Here is an 18,553-nt window from a genome sequence, read left to right on the forward strand (position 1 = left end):
TTCTTTTCATTACAATCCCATAGCTGTGTAACATCACTGAGCCAAATGGGATCATGCTAAAGATGTGTTTCGCCATTTCTGTTAGATAAAAATAAATCAAAATTATTTAAAGGGGAGGGGCAGTTGCTTTTTGTAATCTTTCTATAATGCCTGGGAATGATGGTTATTAATTTGTCTCCCTACCGTGGCTATAATGAAATATGCACAATTTGGGGCTAATATCAATATTTTAGGTCCCTCTAGTGATGTAACCATCTTCATCCAGCTTTGCACCCATTTCTCATTGTTTATCTATGTATTTGTTTAGTGATATAACAATGAAACTCCTAAAATCCTATTTAGCTGCCAAGTCTTTTGTGAATATTTCTCTAACTCTTTCTCTCTCTATCCCACCATCTCCCAGGCTTCAGAGCTGGACATTTGGTTCCTGACTCCTGGCTATTCAGCAGCGATCGCATAACGCTGCTGTGCATGCTGCAAGGCTCCTTGCGTTAGCACGCTGCCTAAGAGCGGTATCGACTGCTGCCCCAGCCGACCAGACGGGGTAGGCTCGGGGAGAGGTTTCTTTCTCCTGAACACGGAGCCTGGCATGAAAAAAGTAAAAGCTCTTCAGAGCAGTGGGAAGGGCGCCCCTTCCAAGGGAGAGCGATCCTGGGCTTGGTGTCAGAGAGCTCGCGTACTCCAGCCGCACTGGGTTTACTTCGCCGGAGGAAGCAAAGGGCGGCATAAAAGTGGTAGCTGTGAAGAACAGGGAAAAGGAACATTCTTCTGCCCTGACAAACACAGGTTCATCTTTTTTTTTTTTTTTTTCTTGGTCTCCACATGCTGTCATTCTGTAGCAGGCCACTTTTTTTTTCAATATATAACTCATCCTGCTTTGCAGATTGCTTAGGGTAAAGCATGCAGCTTGCAGGGAAATGGTTTGTAACTGAGCCAGATATGGGCAGTAAGCATAAACCCAAATCTAGTTACCCTCATGGACTTTCTGCATTTCAAACAATAATGATGAAGTAAGTCCTGTGGAAAGCAGCATGTTTATCTGTAATTATATGCAAGATTGAAACCCTTCTTTTTGATAAAGGAAAAGGCCTCTTTTTGCTTGGTCTTTCCTGTACTGGTATCTGTCTGAACTACATCAAGGCAGGCTGCGTGCCTGTGTTAGCTACCTCATCTCCCTAGGGGATTTCAGGACAAAAGCCTCCCAAAACTTGAGCTGTCATAAACAGCAAAAAAATTGGCCATAGTGCAAGATACAAAAGCGTAATTTGCTTATATGTTCTGCATATCACACTGCTAAATGCTGCTAAGAGAGTATTTGTGTTGGTTCATCCTCTTTGCTTTGATACTAGGAAACGTATGGTGAGTATGTACAGTTTTCGTCCCATAATCGTACAGTTAAATAAATGATAAGTCCAGATGTTCACTGAGTAATAGATCCTTTTTTGTTTTTCTGATTTAGTATAACTGATCTTTAAATTGCACCTCTTGGACTACAGTCTTTCTCTGAAGAAAAATGACAAGTTTCCTTTTCTCTATCTGCAATTGCTTACAGTTTATACCATGAAAAGGGGAATCAGCCCAAATGAATCCTGACAAAATACCTTACAAAACTAATAAAAATCAGCATGCGGAAATGTCAGCTGTAATTGCACTATTTTGCCATAAAAGGTCTGTGGGCCAATCAAACCATGTTTTTTTTCTTGGAAAAGCTTAGCTTTTATCTTGGTAAGTCAGGGGCATAGTTGCCTTGATTTTGGAATGATCTGTAAGTACAACCCTTTTGAATCTCAGGAACAATATACCTCATCCAAGCCTTTGTCCTGATTCATCTCCAGCTTTGATAGCTTCGGTGCATCACCCTGCTTGCTTGTCAAATATATCATCACTTTTAAATTGCCAATAAATATATTCCACATCTCTTTTGGGAGATGTAGATTGTCTACCTGCTAAACAAAGAACAGAATGCATAAAACCGAGATACGCAGGAATATATAATACTCTCACTCTTAAAATACCACAGGTGAAATGATAATGTGGAAATATTCTTACCCTGAAGAAGGCAGACTCCAGTTGTAGCTTAGCAAGTCAAAGACCAGAAAACTTGCTTGCAATAACATCCTAACAAATCCAAAGAGTTATTTTTTCCCACAGTTAAAAAATATCCACACTCTGCACATTAAATCCAAATCCGGAGATTAAGGCAGAAGAACTTCACTAATTTGTCTATTTAGGTATGACAAACTAATTTGTCATGAAACTGTCAGCTAGCTACTATAAATGTTTAAAAAGTCCTTAGTTATTCATGGCTGAACAGTAGAATTTTTCCACACTGGAAAGTTCATCACAATTTCAGGTTTCAGTATCTTTCTTAATTTTGCATAATAAATAAAAAGTTGTCCACAAAGCTTAAAAAGTCTCTTTTCTTGAGTTGGTCCCTCTGTGAGGGGAAAAAGAAGCTGTTTATTTAGATTCCCTTAATTTGGTCTTCATAATTGTAGAATAATTTAAAAGCAAAATGGGAGAGCTTCTCATTCAAAGCCTCACTTTCTTGTAATTAAAAAAAAACCTGTGTACCAACAAAGCAGAAGACTAAAGCTCTTCAAATTCCAAAATCTTTCCATTCCTGGACGAGCTTTAGTGTTCCAATGTTAATAGGATGCCTGCACTGAGGAAAAAAAAAAACACAAAAAAATTGGCCTGTATTCAGGCTAAAGAGTCTGTGAAACAGACTTTTTCCATACTATGACCTCAGTCTTAGGATTTCTCTTTTGCGAAATGTTAGTTATTTTTCTTGGCAGGTAACCAGAATTCTGTATCTCTCCTTCTCTCTCTTTCTCCCCCCTCCTCCCCCACCCTCTGTGCACACACAGCTCATCTCTCTATGGACCACCCGGCCACCAGGTAACCCCCCATCCGTCAGCTGACGGTCGGGGGTGGCGGTGCCGGTGGCGTGGGAAAAAATCAGCTTGTGACAACCTCCAAGTATTGAACGCTCCCGCTCGCGTTCTTTGTCTTTCGGACCCGTTTTATTTTGTTTCCTTTCTCGCCGCCTGAAAATCCAGCGGAGAAACCAGCAGCCTGCTCCATCCCAGCAGTGGCAGCGCGCACGCGGTGCATCAGCCCGGCAGGGCGCGCGCCGCTGAAGGTTTCAGGTTGCAGCACCTTTTGCTGGGGTGGTGCTGGTGGGGAGTACAGTATTTCCAAAACGCGTTACCCCGGCAACCAGGAATTTCAACCCAACAACAACAACACAATCCAACTCCAGCATGCAAGACACTAAGCTTCAGTTTATCATTTTCTTGAAAGAAAAAATACTGAGCTGGGCAGATGGTGCCTGGATTTCTGAAAGCATTTCGGATGAAACAAGAGTTTTTCCCAGGTATTCGCATCTCCTGACTTTCCTGGCAACCCCTCCTTAACCGCCAGGGTATTTAGAGCTAACACTACATTCAAAATTCCTAATTAGTCCCTTAAAAATGATGAAGTCCAAGGAAAACAGTGCTTAAAAGAAAAATAATATGCTTTTGATGCAATACAGAAAAACATTTCCTCAAGCACGACTATATTTCAGCTGGTTAAATTGGTCGATTTTATTCTAAGTGACACAAATGAACAAAAGTGCCATATTTTTTTCTTGGTATAAAACTAGAAATAATGCCCACCATTGTAATATGTTTTCCAACTGGACAAAAGCTGCTGAGTACTTCTGCTTCAAAGCGGGGACTTCTGGTACATTTAACCACTTTCCCCTTCAGCTCCGAGTCAAGGGTGGCATCAAAATGAGGGCAGCTGGTAGTGGCTAATTATTTTTCTCTCTGGCGTGCACAATACAGGTAGATAGTAAAGGTGAAGGTGCTAAACAAGAAGGCCTGGAAATCAAGGGGACTTTATAAATAAGAGTCTGTGCTGAGTCCTGCAGTGATAAGGGCAGTTATCTCAAGCTATTGGCTATATCTGGTAAAAGAGAGGGCTCACATTTAAAAATAGCACAAAGAAAGCCCTATCTCATCCTATCCCTATACAAGTCAATCACAAAACTCCCCCAACCTCAGTGGTGCTTTTATTTAGACTTCATCTATCCCAGTTCCTGTTGACATCTCAGATAGAGCCTTTTTTTTTCTTTCTTTCTTTTTTTCCTGACTCCAACACAATGGAAGCTAAATTTTGTCCCATGACAACCACAGTTGCAATTAAGGTTAGGTTTGGCTTCCAGGTGTTTTCTTTCTGGATCAAACAAATACATCTCATCTGCTTTCATGGACATTATTATCTTAAGTTGTTTCTGTGTGATTTTTAAAGATTTTTCATTTGTACCATCTTCCTCTACTACCACGTGCCTATATTTTTTTACATGGCAGAAACAAATCACTGAAAATATAAATTCCATTTTCCTTCACTAACTTAGGTAAACCTTAAAGTCAGATTCAGTCTAGACCTGTGTGAGCAAATTTTAGCTGTTCTTGCTGGACTTGCTGAGAAGAGTGACAGTCTGGCTCAGTTAGGAGTTAGCCCTACAAGCTGAGGCAGAAGTAAACAGGTGGAATAGTGCAATGAAGCCAACCTTTTTCTTCTGCCAGCTCCTTGGTTCATGGATAAATACTAGAATTTGCTTCTACAGTTTTCAAGACCTCCACCACTCTGAAAAACACTACCTTCATTCATCATGATAAAGTACCTTTTTTTCCTTTTTTGCATGGACTGCAAGACTTACTTCTATCAGAAACATCACAGGCATATATTAAAAGCCATCAAGGATACAATGCAGTGGTGTTTTCTGAAGCAATACATCTTAATGATTAACTTAAATGGTATAATTTCTAAATAATTGTCTCCCACTCCTTCAAAGTTGTGGTTTTGGACAGAGGAGGCCAATCCACGGCTCACAAGCAGTTTGACAGTCTCATGATGGTCCTCTGTGGAACCCAAGGAGCTACTGAAAGATGCACCACCAAATCACTGGGCTTTGTGTGTATCTACTGCAGATGTCCTTGCTCTCTAAACTGCCCATAACTTGAGCCATGAAAGACTGTTCAGGAAGTTGTCCTAATACCTTAATCTGAAAGCTAAAAGTGGATTGTACCCAAGGAAAGTTTGGGTACCCCTTTCCTTGGAACTGACTTCCACAGTTGCAGGTTTTCACCCTTGATACTGCCCTTTAGACTCATCTGTTAGCTATTTTCTGGTTCAGTCGATATGGACCATCATGCTCATCATGCTTTATTTTTGGCAAACAAACAAAGGGATATCTAAGAAGTATCGCTGGAGGGCTTTTTCCTTCCAAGCTTGCACCCTTTGCCTCTTCTTCATTTGCCATCCCTCCCTCAGGTCCAGGGAGACAAAAGCCTAATTTATATTGTGCGACTACTGTCCCAAGAAGCTAACTAAGATTGAGAGCCATGGAGGAAGAGGGGCAGGTGGTGATGGGGCAGTGGCCACCAGTAATCTCTAGGTCTCAGGGTGTGTGGGGTAGGCAGCTGCACCCAGCCTTCTCTGTGCTCCTGCATGCAGCCTCTCCCTACACTTGGTACCCACTCAAGAAATTTACCACTTACTGCCCAAGTCTCTCTTTAAAAACTTAAAACTACTGCTCATTTCCTTTACTGTTCTGGATGAGTAATCCTTAGCCATTTTTACAGAACATTACATTTTTCAACACTTTGTACAAATATTAATGAATTAGTCTTCATGGCAGTCTAATTATTATTTTAGATGGGGGAGAGCCAAGGCTAACTTTAAATAACTTGCACCAGGCCTTTCAGTGAGGTGAGGTGGGATCAGGGCTCCTCTTCCAGCCTCTGTGCTCAATCAAGTTGTAGCTGTTACCTGAGAGATTTAAGGTCCTGGCTCAAGATCATACGTCAGCCAGATGTGAAAGGCAAAGCCCGTTGGGGGTTAAGCACAGGACGGTGCATTTGCAGCGCTTGCTCAAGCTGATCTCCTATATTTGGGACTGGTTCTCTCTGCTCTCTGGAGGCACCCCCTAAGCCCTCTGCCTCAGGTTCCCCATCTGTCAAATGGGAAACTTAGCTAGCATGGGTCTTTGATTATTAAATAACTACTGGTGAGTGACTCTGAACTTCTTCAAGAGAAGATACAAGGGAAGAAGAAAAGGCAAGAAATGGACAGGCCGTGCTTGTGCCAACAGACAGCATCAAACAAGAACAACTGTAGTTCCCATTTTCAATTTCCTTCTTCAAGGAGAATGAGAGTCACGAAAATGACTTTGATAGTCAAAGGCCGGATGGGCAAGAGACTGTAGTATTACTCTTTGTGAAAAGGTAGCTTGGAAACTGCTGAATTACTACTGTTAATGAAGAGCCCCCTGAGCAAACTGTTCTCCAAGTGATGGTAGAAACTCTTGCACAGGAGGAATAGAGCCGTCATCTATTTCAGCCTGGCAAAAGCAAGTATACCAAGATCTCTTTGTGTCTCATAAATATAGAGTATTAGCAAAGGACAAAACTTGCATAACTGCCATAAATTACAGAAGCCTCCCTCAATCCTGGTTAATTCACTTGCAAAAAGGGAGGGAAAAGTCTGGAGCAGCTCAGCATGAAAACAATTGCGGGAGGGATAATAAAGAGACAGCACAGAGGTATCTAGTTGCTGGCGCTGATATCATTAAGTAAGTGCACTAGAAATGTCGAGGTAAATGCATAGCAGTGAATCACAGTCAGGCATGATTAACCTTGGGTAATCTGAACTGGAAACCATTTGCAAACACAAAGGTACTGAAGAACATCACAGTAGGTAGTGCACTGAAAGTCATATTAAGAGCAGGGGTCTTCTGGGGAGCTTGGTGCGTTTATGCTGGATTTGAATTACTGTAATATTTTGCATGTGAGAGGATGAACTTTCTGAGACCCCTTGTTTGATGACAAGTCTCTATGGCACCTATATAATGTATGCACTGGTTAGAACTCCTTTTCCCTGCATGGAAGTTTTATAAAATTAAATTTTAAGTCAACATTTCAAGTTTAGTAAAAGTATTCTGCTTTTCCCAAACAAAGATTAAATTCTGTATCTGAAAACAAAAATAAACCTAAGAATGCTATTTTTGTATTCTATCCTTCTCCCCTAACTGATAAAATCCTGGGAAGAAAGTGTGAAGTGCTTTTAACAAAATCTTGTATTTTCATTGAAATTTCTCTGACCATTGAAAATTTAACTTTCTAATACAAAATCAAAAGAACAAAACATTGCTGGATATTTCTGAACAGCCCTAAAAGTTTTGAAATGTGCAGTGAAGCTGTAACTGGATGACCCATAGAGAGCTATATATTAAGAGAACAACAACAACAAAAAACCCTTCAAATTCAGAATTCTTGTGGCTTTAAAAGCATTCAATTATGAGAGACATGAATCAACTGCAGAAGACTCAGACAGCTTAATGCCTTCTTATTGTTTGCACCTTTTATTGCATTTCTTTAGTGCTAGTTCATCTGATTACTGTGCATGCTGATTTGGTGAAGACCACAGGAATATTGCGCAAAAGGATATAGCTCTACACACACTTCCTCTGTGATCGTGCATAATTCTCATTCTCCTGCATTCATCTCAGTTATCCCTCGCATGGTAATAACTGCTCTTATTTATCTACCTAATTAGGATGTTGCATCAATTAATGTATATCATGTAATGTATACCAGTTTTTTAATGTTTAATATTATTATCAGTGGAGAACTAAGTCATGCAGGAGTCTAAGCCAGAGCGTTAATGCATACAGAAATAAAACATGCATAACACTATTCAGAATGATACATTTACTATACTGAAAAACCTCTAAACAGAACACCACACATGCTGTGCTCCAGATTTCTATCCTCTCAGAGATCACAGGCAGTAGGTTTGTCCCTGTGACTCCAGATCACAGCCAAGTACCTGCTTTTGAGGCCCTAGGGCCTGGTGGACAAGCAAGAAGTAATCTCCGGAGAGGAGACTTCATGTAAATGCTCAGTTCATGAGCACCTCACCGCCTGATTCAGGAGGGTAATCAACCTGTCTTTTGAAGCTGCATAAATAATGTTTAGATGGTGGTAGTAAATCTACACCAAGGATGAATTAACTGCCATTGAGTCATATAAGCTTGGCTTGAGTGTGTGGCTTTTGACATGCCCGAGGAAAATAAAACAGACATTTGCAAGAAAGAAACATTTGCTCCTCCCAGTCTTTTCTCTGTTATTTTTATCCAGGCCGCCATGACTTGCTTTGTGGATTTTGTTACTGTTTTTTTCTTTTTTGCAAGGAAATGATGACTTACAGCTAAGTGCATTCACAGTAAAGTTTCCTGGCTCTCCAGGGTTTCTCTCAGTGAGGCTCAGCTGTGCCACCCCTCCTGCGCCAATGCCTCTCCTTTGCAACATCCTCCAGCAAGGTGCCCACCCGGCTCCTTTGGTGCGTGCAGGGGATCAGCACCTCATGAGAGAGCACTGCCTTTTTGCACATGGGAACCTTCCTGCTGCTCGTGCCCGGCTCCAGCCACCCTCTGCAGCACGGCCGGATCCCTCTGGCAGTGCCCAGCGGTCGTGGCCACCACGTGCAGGCTGGGGCACTGCTGTGGCTCTTCGCTGGCTGCACAATGACACGATCGTGTTCATGGACAGGGAGGGAGAGTGTATTTCTTACTGTACACAGCCACGTGCATGTGTGTGCCCAGACATGGGCATGTGCACCCGTGTACTGGGGGTCCTTCTAGTGCAGCCTTTCCTTGTGCATCTGAGGCACAGGTGCAAGCTATTCCGCCCCCAAAGGGAAAAAAGAAGTCTGTTTTCATGACTCCTGAGAACCAGGGATAAGAAATTTATCTTAGCAGAAGATGAAAATCAGAAGAAACCCAGGGAAAGCCCACATAACATAGGAGAAAGAGAATTGGGACATCTGTGCTTACTTGCACGTTAAAACGCGTTAATTTACTTCATTGCAACACTCAGATACTCAGCACTCTGCTCAAAAACAGATATGTTTTAGCTTGCTAATGGCTATTGCCCATATTGCTCTCCCTTCCTTCTCTTTCGCAGTGTTTTTGACCACTGTGTTTCTTCCACTGCTCTTGGTTTTGTATGTCCTGTAAATTTGGTGTTCACATTTTCTTTTCTTTTTTTCTAGCTCATGCACTTTCTTTTTCTTCCTTCTTCTTCCCCATAGTACTTGCTCGTTCCCTTCCTTTCATGCCCACCTTCCTCCCCTGCTTCCTTTTCCACGTAAGCCATTCCTCTAACTACAGAAGCCTCTGTTTCTTGAATGCAGTCATTTATCAGTGGTAACCCATCCTTCCTGCTTCTAAAAATAACTCTAGGAACCAGTTTTTGCTGTGGGGTAACCTTTAGATTATGGTAACGATTTAAAGATGAGCACTATAAATACGCTGTATGTAATAGGCAGTGCGTAGTTTCAGAAGCTTGTACTAAGACCTCTCATTAGGCAAGGAGCTTTTCACACCTAATCAGATTTTCAAGTTTGCTGTATTTAATACAGCACATTATATGACACAGTATATAGTCTCAAACTAAAACCATAAATGTACTGGGGCATCCCTGGTTCAGAGATCTTGCAGAAATTTTATTCCAATGAAGGAAAAGAAAGGAAAGAAGATAATATTCCTCATGAATAAAATACCATCTAGCTAGCAAAAACACTTTGGAGGACTGATTATGTTTTGCATATTGCTAAATATTAGCAAAAATAAATGTGTTCATTTCTTCAAAATACCTCCAGATGGCATTAAAACCCTTCTTCTTTCGGTCTTTATTGCAATATTATTTTTAAAAATTGTAATTATTGGAATCATTCTATTAACCATTCCCAGCAATCATACTATCAGAAGGCTGCTAATGCTTAATTCATTTAATAAGTTTGGCTAAATATGCTCACATACTGTAATTACATTGCACAACACAATCTACAAGACAAGCCATTTCTTGCACCGCGTCAAATCTTTTTCTAGATTCATTTCCAGACGATTTTTAACGTGTATTTGCAGCAGAAATCAAAACTGCTCCCAATAAATCACCCTTATTGTACCTCCTTCTGTGACTGCTTTTGGCCGTATAACAAATGATGACACCTTGCAAGATTAACATGATATAGCACTCTGAATTTAAATAACAGGAATCAGAAAACATAAATTACGGGCAAGATGCACTCTAAAATTTACATAACTGACTGTTACAAGAACTTCACTTCCTCAAATAGGATAAAAAGGGTGAAAGGTTTTGTAAAAATTCTGACCTCCCCTGACTGGTAGGTATTAAATTGACTTATTTAGCTCAGTGTGGGAGAATGGATGCTATTTATTTATTTTTTTAACTTGTATCCCATCTGTTTCATGGAATGGTTTATGCTGGCAAAACAATTCAGTCCTTTGTATGCTAGAGTTAAAAATGGTAAAAGCTTCTATTGTTGCACTAGAGTGAAGGTGAACACTGATATATTACAAGTGCCTATTCCTATCTGTTTCTTGACTTCTTTTGTTAATTCGAAAACATCAACAAAATCGTGAGAGACCAGAGATAGCTGTAATTGGATTTCAAGTAATTCAGAGGTGAAGCTGCAGACTGCAGTCTTTTAAAATTACATCAGTACATCAAAGGCACATGTGACACGATGTTTCTTAGCAAGTGTGACAAACTCTGGCGGCATTAAGGTAATGTTGAAGTCAGGTTGTGAAGGCCAGCCTTACGCACCCACAAAAATTGTTTCCTACCTACTCAGCTTGATATAAAGCTATCTCACTTGTGAAGATCTCTGACTTACAAGCTTGCAAAAGTTTTAGGAATAATTAATGTTGAGTCTTTATCTAAAAAGCCTTTTAAGGAACAGCATCAGTGAAAGAGCGTTGTCTTTACAAAAACAAACAGACAAATTCTAATTTGCCCAACAAATCCAACAAAAGCACAGTCCCCTTCTTTGGTCAGAAATGCAAAAGTGACTTACGATGTATGGGTTGCGCTTTTCTCTGGACTCTTTGGCTCTACATCACTTTTTCCTTTAAAAGAGAAGAAGAGAGTAACATCAGGAAGTGGTGAATATGGAAACTGCCAGATGTGACATGTCAAAGCTTTATTCATTGCCGACACTGACTGCTCTTCCCACACGCGCAACAAAATGACGCTGAGGCAACCACCCGGCTGCTGGGGCACTGCTAGAGCATTTGCAAGCTGAGTCAACCCTGACTTGACTTTTCTTGTCACTGGCACATGAAATGTCAGGTGAGGAAACTCCACAGGAGAGGCTACTTAGAGGACAGAAAGCCTCAAGTAACTCCCACACTTTAATAGGGATAACAGACTTTGGAGGTCCTTGGAAAAGGATTTCTCTCAGGCTTATGGCTCTCCTATTGGTAGTGCATGCAATATGCATGCACTCCCAAATGCTCCTCTGGGAAGGGTAAATATTTCATGCAAAGTGGAGCAGCATCAGCAGTGCTATTGAGTTTTTACACAGGAGTAAAATACTAAGGCAGTGATTAGAGGAGGCATCTCTAAATGGATGTTTGGGTTCACATTGCTTTTGACAAAGTAAGGGGTCTGCTCTTCAGCTCTTGTAAATGGGGTAAATGGGGGCTGGGGAAGCCCTCTTCAATATTTTGTACAAGAAAGTGCTAATCTGGCTTAGGCTCCCAACCCCAGAAGAATTCAGGTACTCAAATGCTTGAGAAATATCAGAGGCCTGAGGGATGCGTCTTCGCATTTCCTTATGACTCACTTATGTGGGTCCTGGCATAGCATATTGGGTTGTGATGATCCCCTTCCTGGGTCCAAAAACATGTCTGACAAGCACACTCTGGGGAAGTGGGCTGCCACTAGATATGGTGCTACCGCTTCTGCTAAGTCAGGCCAAGAAACTCTTTTTCCCTCTTTCATCCCCCAAAAGAGTAGGCCTCATCTCATTTGCTGTAATGATTGCTCTTTGGCAATCAGAGAGAGTTATGCTTTGGTGCAAGTCTGTTCTTTAGCTCTAAGATGGATGTACAGCATGTGCTGTGCCATTTGAATCACCTTGAACTTGAATTCTGTATCAAGCATCTGTGCAGCTGCTGTTCCTCTTGTGGGTAGCTGGGCACCAATAGCTGTCTACATACAAGTTTATGTTGCCTAGCAGACAATGAGGTGCAGAGGTTGAGTGTGACCAGCTTACTGTTGAATATGGATTTTTCCCTATTATCTTTTCATTAGCTTTTTTATACCAAAATACACCTTTGTCATCCAAAAAAAAAAAAAAAAAAAAAAAAAAGTGAGAGGTACTTGTTTTGGTTGGGCTGTTTTAGTGTTCCCTTGTCTGACCTACTGCTCATCAAATCACCAGTTGACTTGAATGTGTTTTGGACTAGCCCCGTGAACACGAGCATTACATATCCATTTGCTGCTGCCGAAGTTCTCAGCCCCAGTTTCCATACACTCTTGGGATGTGAACACTGGCTGCAAGGCATACTTCCAGAAAACTTGCTGTTGCCTTCAGAAGAGGCAGAGTTTTGCCAACAATGACCTTCCACTCCTGTTCAGAAGCAAATTGAAAGACCTATTCTAATAATGACCTTCTGAAAGTGGATGTCTAGGAGATTCTGGGTAGCATGAACACCTTGCTGTCGTGTTTTTAGATCTCATCCTTCCCTGTGGAAGGCTTTGTGTCTACTTAGCTTAGGTGCCTGAAATTCAGTGGACAGGATGGGGGTGTGTGGCGGGAGTCTGTATAACCTCTGTCTCTCAGTGGACCTCTAGAGAAGATAAGAATTTAACAGAGCAGGACAACTAAATGTGCCTAAAATTTTGGCACAAGCTGGACATCCACACAAGAGGTGGTACATCCAGTCCATAATCTCTAGGTCACCTTTCACTTTCAACAGAGACCTCAGAAAGGATATTCATGTAAGAAATTTGCTGGTTAGAAAGTTGATGCTACAGTACTTTTTGCCAGTCTTAGGGAGCCTCGTGCCCTAGAGCTCATTGGCATTATGGTAATTTGGAACATGAAACCAACAGCAACAGTTGGTATATATTCAAAGATTTTCTATTTGTAAGTTAGACTTTTTTAAGTGATGAATTATTACCATGAACACTGGTTTGTTTGTGTGTGAGAAGGAATACGGATTCCTGAGTGCTTTGCCAGCAGAATTCTCAACAGTCCTACTTTAACTATAGATGTTAATGCAGCAACATGAGAAAGAACCTAAGTATCATGAGGGGATAGAAAAGTGAATCTCTGTGATTTAGCCAAGTTTGATATTAATGAAATACCTTACACTAAATATTTGCAGCTGCTTTTATCCTAATAGTCACTTAATACATTTTGTGAGGAGAGAGGGAGGATGCAGCTCATAAAGATGTTAGAAATGCATCGGTCTAGCCTATCAGAGTAGAAGATCTGATCACTAATGCTTTATCAGTTCTTACCAACTTTGTTCTCACTTGACTGAATCATAGGAATTTATAAAATGCATATAGACAAAGCATAGATTACTGTCACAGATATGGTACCGATATAATTTTGGATAAGCATATGTAAAGGGGAATTATCTATCAAAACAACTTGGCTTTTTCACACTTACTATTGGCCAGACTAACATTTATTTTCTATTTTTCACACAGTCCACCAAATGCATGCAGGTATCATTGAGGGATGCTGGCAGTTGCTAAATTACTAAATCCTCTATAATTCTGTCTTCTTTTTCGGAACGAATTGGTGTGGTCTTTTGTTTTTCTTAGTCTTACTAGAGTTGGTAAAGGACATGCTACCTACCTCAACTCTTTCAGAGGGCAACTGTTAGCAAACCTCATTTCAAGAAGAACTAAGCTAAGAACTGTATGTGTAAGCACAGGGCCTTCTGAAATAGGCGTGTATGTCTGTGTATATGTGTTTACAGGTATGCATGTGCATACCCTCAGATACACATATATGTGGTGCAAAACCTTATTAGTGGAATGTCCTTATTATCTTTAGCTAAAGACGGGGGAATTCTTTGCTGATTTCTACTGCACCTCACAGAATTAACTTCATAACATTTTAGATGCTACCAAATTAGATGTGCCCAGAATTTTCCCATTTCAAAATAAATTTAAAATGAACTTTCTTTGTAGGATTTTCCTCTTGAATAGAGGAAGGCCAGAGAAGTTTCCACCTCTGAGTTACAATTTGAGTGAATCCCTCAACCTGATCAGGCCAAGTATCCCCCTTTGGGAAACCGGGATAAATAATAATACTTCATCCTAAAAGAGCAGTATAACTTTATCCATTGAGAGTTTTAAAATGCTTTGATTTCCTTGTAGGGGAAAATTGAGAGAAATGCAAGCGTCATTTCTGAGTGAAAACATTGCAAATGACGCACTCAAGAGCCACTGCGAAGAAGACATGCTGCAACAGGGAATAACAGCTGATTGGGACTCCAAGATGTGCGATTGGATAAAGCAGTATATAGACCATTAGGTATCTTTCCCACGTGGAGTCATTCACTATCGTTCCTTAAACCTATATATTTTTTTCTCTGAACTTCCGTTGAGTTTGATATACGTAATCAGCAGAATCTAGGTCTTATTCTACCTAATTGTATCTTATTTGATGTCTTATTCTAACACCTGGACAGGAGTTGCGATTGGATATAGGTCTCAGAGATAGTCAAATTTCTTCTCTAATGTTAGGAAGAGTGGTTACTGGGTGTAGGACAAAACCCTAACTTGTGACACCAGGGAAGAAAGGGTGTCCGCATGAGCTCAGCAGGGCTCTGTGTCATTTGGTTGCCACCAGTCAGCCAGCACAGTGCTGCTGGCCAGCCAGCACCAAGTGCAGCTCCAGCCCGACCAAAACGTGCTGATTTTGATGGGCAGGGGGACTGGGAAGATACAAAGATGCTGAAGGTCCCACAGTGTGGAAGGGCTGATGAGGAACTGGAAGTAAAGTGAGATTGGAGAGCGCAGGGGTAAGCAACAGAGGAGAAGTATAAGGAGATTGGACTGATTTCCTAGACCACAGGACAGCAGGGGTCATTAGCTCTGCAGGACAACCTATTTTATTCAAATGTTGCAGGAGAAGGGAAATGCTTAAAATGAAACTCTGACCGTGGCCTTCGGATGTCGGAGGAGGAAGCACGGCTCTTTCGTGCTTCCTCCTCCCAGTACCGTACTCATTATTTTCTGACAGAACCTCACCCCCCTTTGCCTTTTATTGTCTCCTTAGCGCGGGTGCAGCTGACGCCGGCGATGCCAGCGCTGCCTTCCCCGGGCCGACCTGTCCCCGCGCAGAGCCAGGCCGTTCCCACGGCCTGCGCCTCCCAGCCTCCTGCCTCTGGACGTCTCCTCTCCCTCCGGCGGGGGGTGACCGGCCAGTTTCGAAGCCCTACCTACTAGCTCGGGGCGTCTCTCATCTTCCATCACAGCCGTGTAATTTGCAAATCGGGCTCTGTGCTGGCTGACAGGTCGGGGAGCTAACAAAATGGTGCTGTTGGCTGAGATGATTTCACGTTGGGAACAGGAAAGGATCGTGTAATTTTAATATGCAAGACAACATTAACAACAGTCAGAGGTGTCAGGGGAGAGGATTAATACTTTGTTTCACAGAACATTTCAATCTCTGCCTTCCAATACAGCTGCAAAGTTTTTTATTTATTTATTTATTTTTTAACCATAACTAGATGTAATTAAAGTGCTGCTGATCTGCACCATGATTAGTGCATTTGAGTCTGCTGAGATGCCTGAACCAGGAGCTATCCAAGCACCCACCACCGCCCTTCTCACACTGCAAGCCAGAAAAGACCCACATGGCTTTTGAGGCATTATTTGCCGTTAGCTTGGCAAGAATTATCAACACTTCATTACAGTGTAATAGCCACAAAGTATACCGTTGGTTATGAAAGACAAATGATAGCAAGTGTTTTTGCAGAATTTTATGGCAGTCTGGATGTGGCAGTGCCCACACTCAGGCGACTAGGTCAGCTCTCTGCTAGTGTTTTAGAAAAGCCACTCTTTCCCCCTTTCAATCTGTCTCATCTAAGGCAGGATTATATATAATGGAAATGAACTGTTTTTGTTCTTCCCAGGCCACAAAGAAACTCATATTTTCGTGGTCACTCTTAAATCCAGTTCTCCACATCTGGCCAAGGCTGGTACTGCCTGCGGAGACTCTGCGCCCTCCCAGTCTACTGCTGGTTCCTTACTCTGTCATTCGCTTGGTTTTCATAATCATTGCCAACATTTCACTAAATGCAGCTGTAAAATAAAGTAGTACGTACTTGTATTGCTGTGTCCTGTAGATCCCTGTTGTGACTCCTACAATAGTAACAAAAAAAAGTACAATGTGTTATTTTAATGGGAATTTTTAACTGTAATACTTACTTGAACATTACTTTAACAATACAAACAGCATTGTTAATTGTTCATTCAGTTTAAAAGTCATTTCCAATTGCAAAAATAAATCCAATATTTCTTTGAAAATGCATTAATTCTAAGGCTTGTAAACTAATTTCATGACAACCCCTTAATGGTGCAATTCCTTGTATAGCCATTACCAGTTTCCTGCCCACTATTCATTTATTGATCAGCCAGAACTAGTCTATTATTTTCTAGAAGTTCAGATGAGAAGATGGAGAGAAGACCAATATTGTTTCATGGGCCATTGGGCTCTTGAGGTAGTAGCACAGCTGATCTTTTCTTTTCACATGTTGATATCCACCGCACTGGTGAATGGAAATACAGACTCCAGTTCTGGCTCCCCAAGGTTACAATGTCAGCCTTGATTCAGAACTATAGTATTAACAAGTGTGGTACAATAAATTCGACCTTTTTTTATTCTTCATATATAATTGCACACATATTTTACTCACAGAATTTGTTTGCATTCATAAAAACATAAAAGAAGCCTATAAATAAAAAATGCAAATGTAACAAAAAGATAATTAAAAAAAGGAATATACAAGGAAAACAATCAAGTAAACCTACTTGTTCTCCCTCATCTGAAGAAAAAAAAAGAATGCTACTGTAGATATCGAAATACTAGGATGATATAAAAATCTTATGAGAAAACACCTTGCCTTCAACTGTATCCTGTGTGTCTCAGTCTGGTCCTTCATGATGAACCTAATATTTATGATTTTGTAATTTTACCTCAATAGAAATATTAGGTATTTTGTCAAGCTTGTTGAGAAAACATTGCTGGTAATCTGCTCCACATTAATATATATGTTCAAATCTGCTTCGTTTTAAGTAGTTCTGTCCAGCAATGGGTGACTTCCAAACTTTGAACATATAAAGCTACAGAGCACTAGCCTCATATTAGTGATATACATCCACTGCTTTGTTTTATTTCTATTTGTTGTCAGTGGCTCCTCTCATTATCTAAAATTGGAATCTCAGTTACCATAAAATCAGCACAAAATAGGCCATTTTCAGTCCAGCTAGTCCTCTGAAATATTTTGAGTACCTCTACTGCGCCCCTAAAGGGTTTTAATACAAACACTAACTGAGCGCAGTGCCTTCCACCATGCTGCAAGCTGAGCCTCTGGGGCAGCAGGCTATGGAGGGCAGCCAGGAAGGTGTCCCGTATGTAACTCTGAATCGGAGTAACATAAATATGCCCATGAATACTGTTTTGGATGCAGTTACAGCACCAAACACTACTCTGACAGGGCAAGCACCCCTCTGCAACATGCACATTCATTTTCAGTGAGGAATCGGACATTGGACTACACTGCTGGTCCACAGAGGCTGAGCATGGAGTGAAAAGTGGAGCCAGAGACTGTAGGCTCTTATTTATATTCATTCATTTATATTTAGTCATCTTACTTCCAGGCAAAAATTGGCATGTGTAGATTTCTGCTACATTTTGAAGAGGAAGAGCAGCTGAGAAGTCTGTAGCTTTCCTCAAGGTAGGATGCCAGGAGACTTCAGAATTTAGGTTGCTCTTAAATTAAAAAAAAAAAAAAAAAAAAACAACAAAAAAAAGACACAAGCAGAAAAGCACAGAAAAAAGTGCTTAAAGTAATTCCTTCTTTTTCACTCATCCTCTAAGCCCTCTCTGCGCAATCTTCCTGCTGGCTCAGCAGAGCCCATAGGTTCAGGTAGAGAACTGAAGACAGGAATGGGAAATCCCCAGAGAGCTCGATCATGCTCTGGCCTGGCCGAACAGAGATTTTTAAGGCTGCATCACGTGAAAACAAGCCTTGAGTGCTCGGGGCCCCAAGAGTTTCTTGGCACCTTTGAATGAAGGTTGACTGCACTGCAGGTGCTGAGATTTCTAGGGCACGGCTGGCAGACCCCTCCAGCTGCATGGTCTGCTTTGGAGGCAGGGCTTTCCGGGCTGCATGGCTTTGGCTTCAATCTATAATTTGTATGGCTGCAATACACATCTGCTATCGACTGCCATCCTACATGCCTGAAAAGTGAGGTATTGAATTTTTGGACAAGTCCTGAGAGTTTATACCTTCATTTATAGTGGTAAAAGATCTGCACCATGTCTCATATCATGACAGTAATTTCTCAATAATTTGAAATTGTCTACTTTTGACAAATTGTCTCAGCCTTTTATGATTGCTTCTGATGAAGAGATATTAAAGCCTGTCTTTTTCTGGTGA

General features: G+C 41.1%; 1 protein-coding gene across 1 annotated transcript in view; it reads right to left on the reverse strand.

The window, feature by feature from the left end:
- The window catches only part of AFF3 (ALF transcription elongation factor 3), a 274,813-nt gene that overhangs the window by 106,833 nt on the left and 149,427 nt on the right, over positions 1-18,553 (reverse strand). Inside the window, exons 6-7 of the mRNA XM_062578442.1 lie at positions 16,217-16,253; positions 10,933-10,984 (exon numbers count right to left, since the gene is read on the reverse strand). Coding sequence (XP_062434426.1) covers positions 10,933-10,984; positions 16,217-16,253 — 89 coding nt within the window. The remainder of the gene's footprint in view (positions 1-10,932; positions 10,985-16,216; positions 16,254-18,553) is intronic.

This window comes from Rhea pennata, chromosome 1, assembly GCF_028389875.1.
Source record: "Rhea pennata isolate bPtePen1 chromosome 1, bPtePen1.pri, whole genome shotgun sequence".
NCBI classification, from domain to species: Eukaryota; Metazoa; Chordata; class Aves; order Rheiformes; family Rheidae; genus Rhea; species Rhea pennata.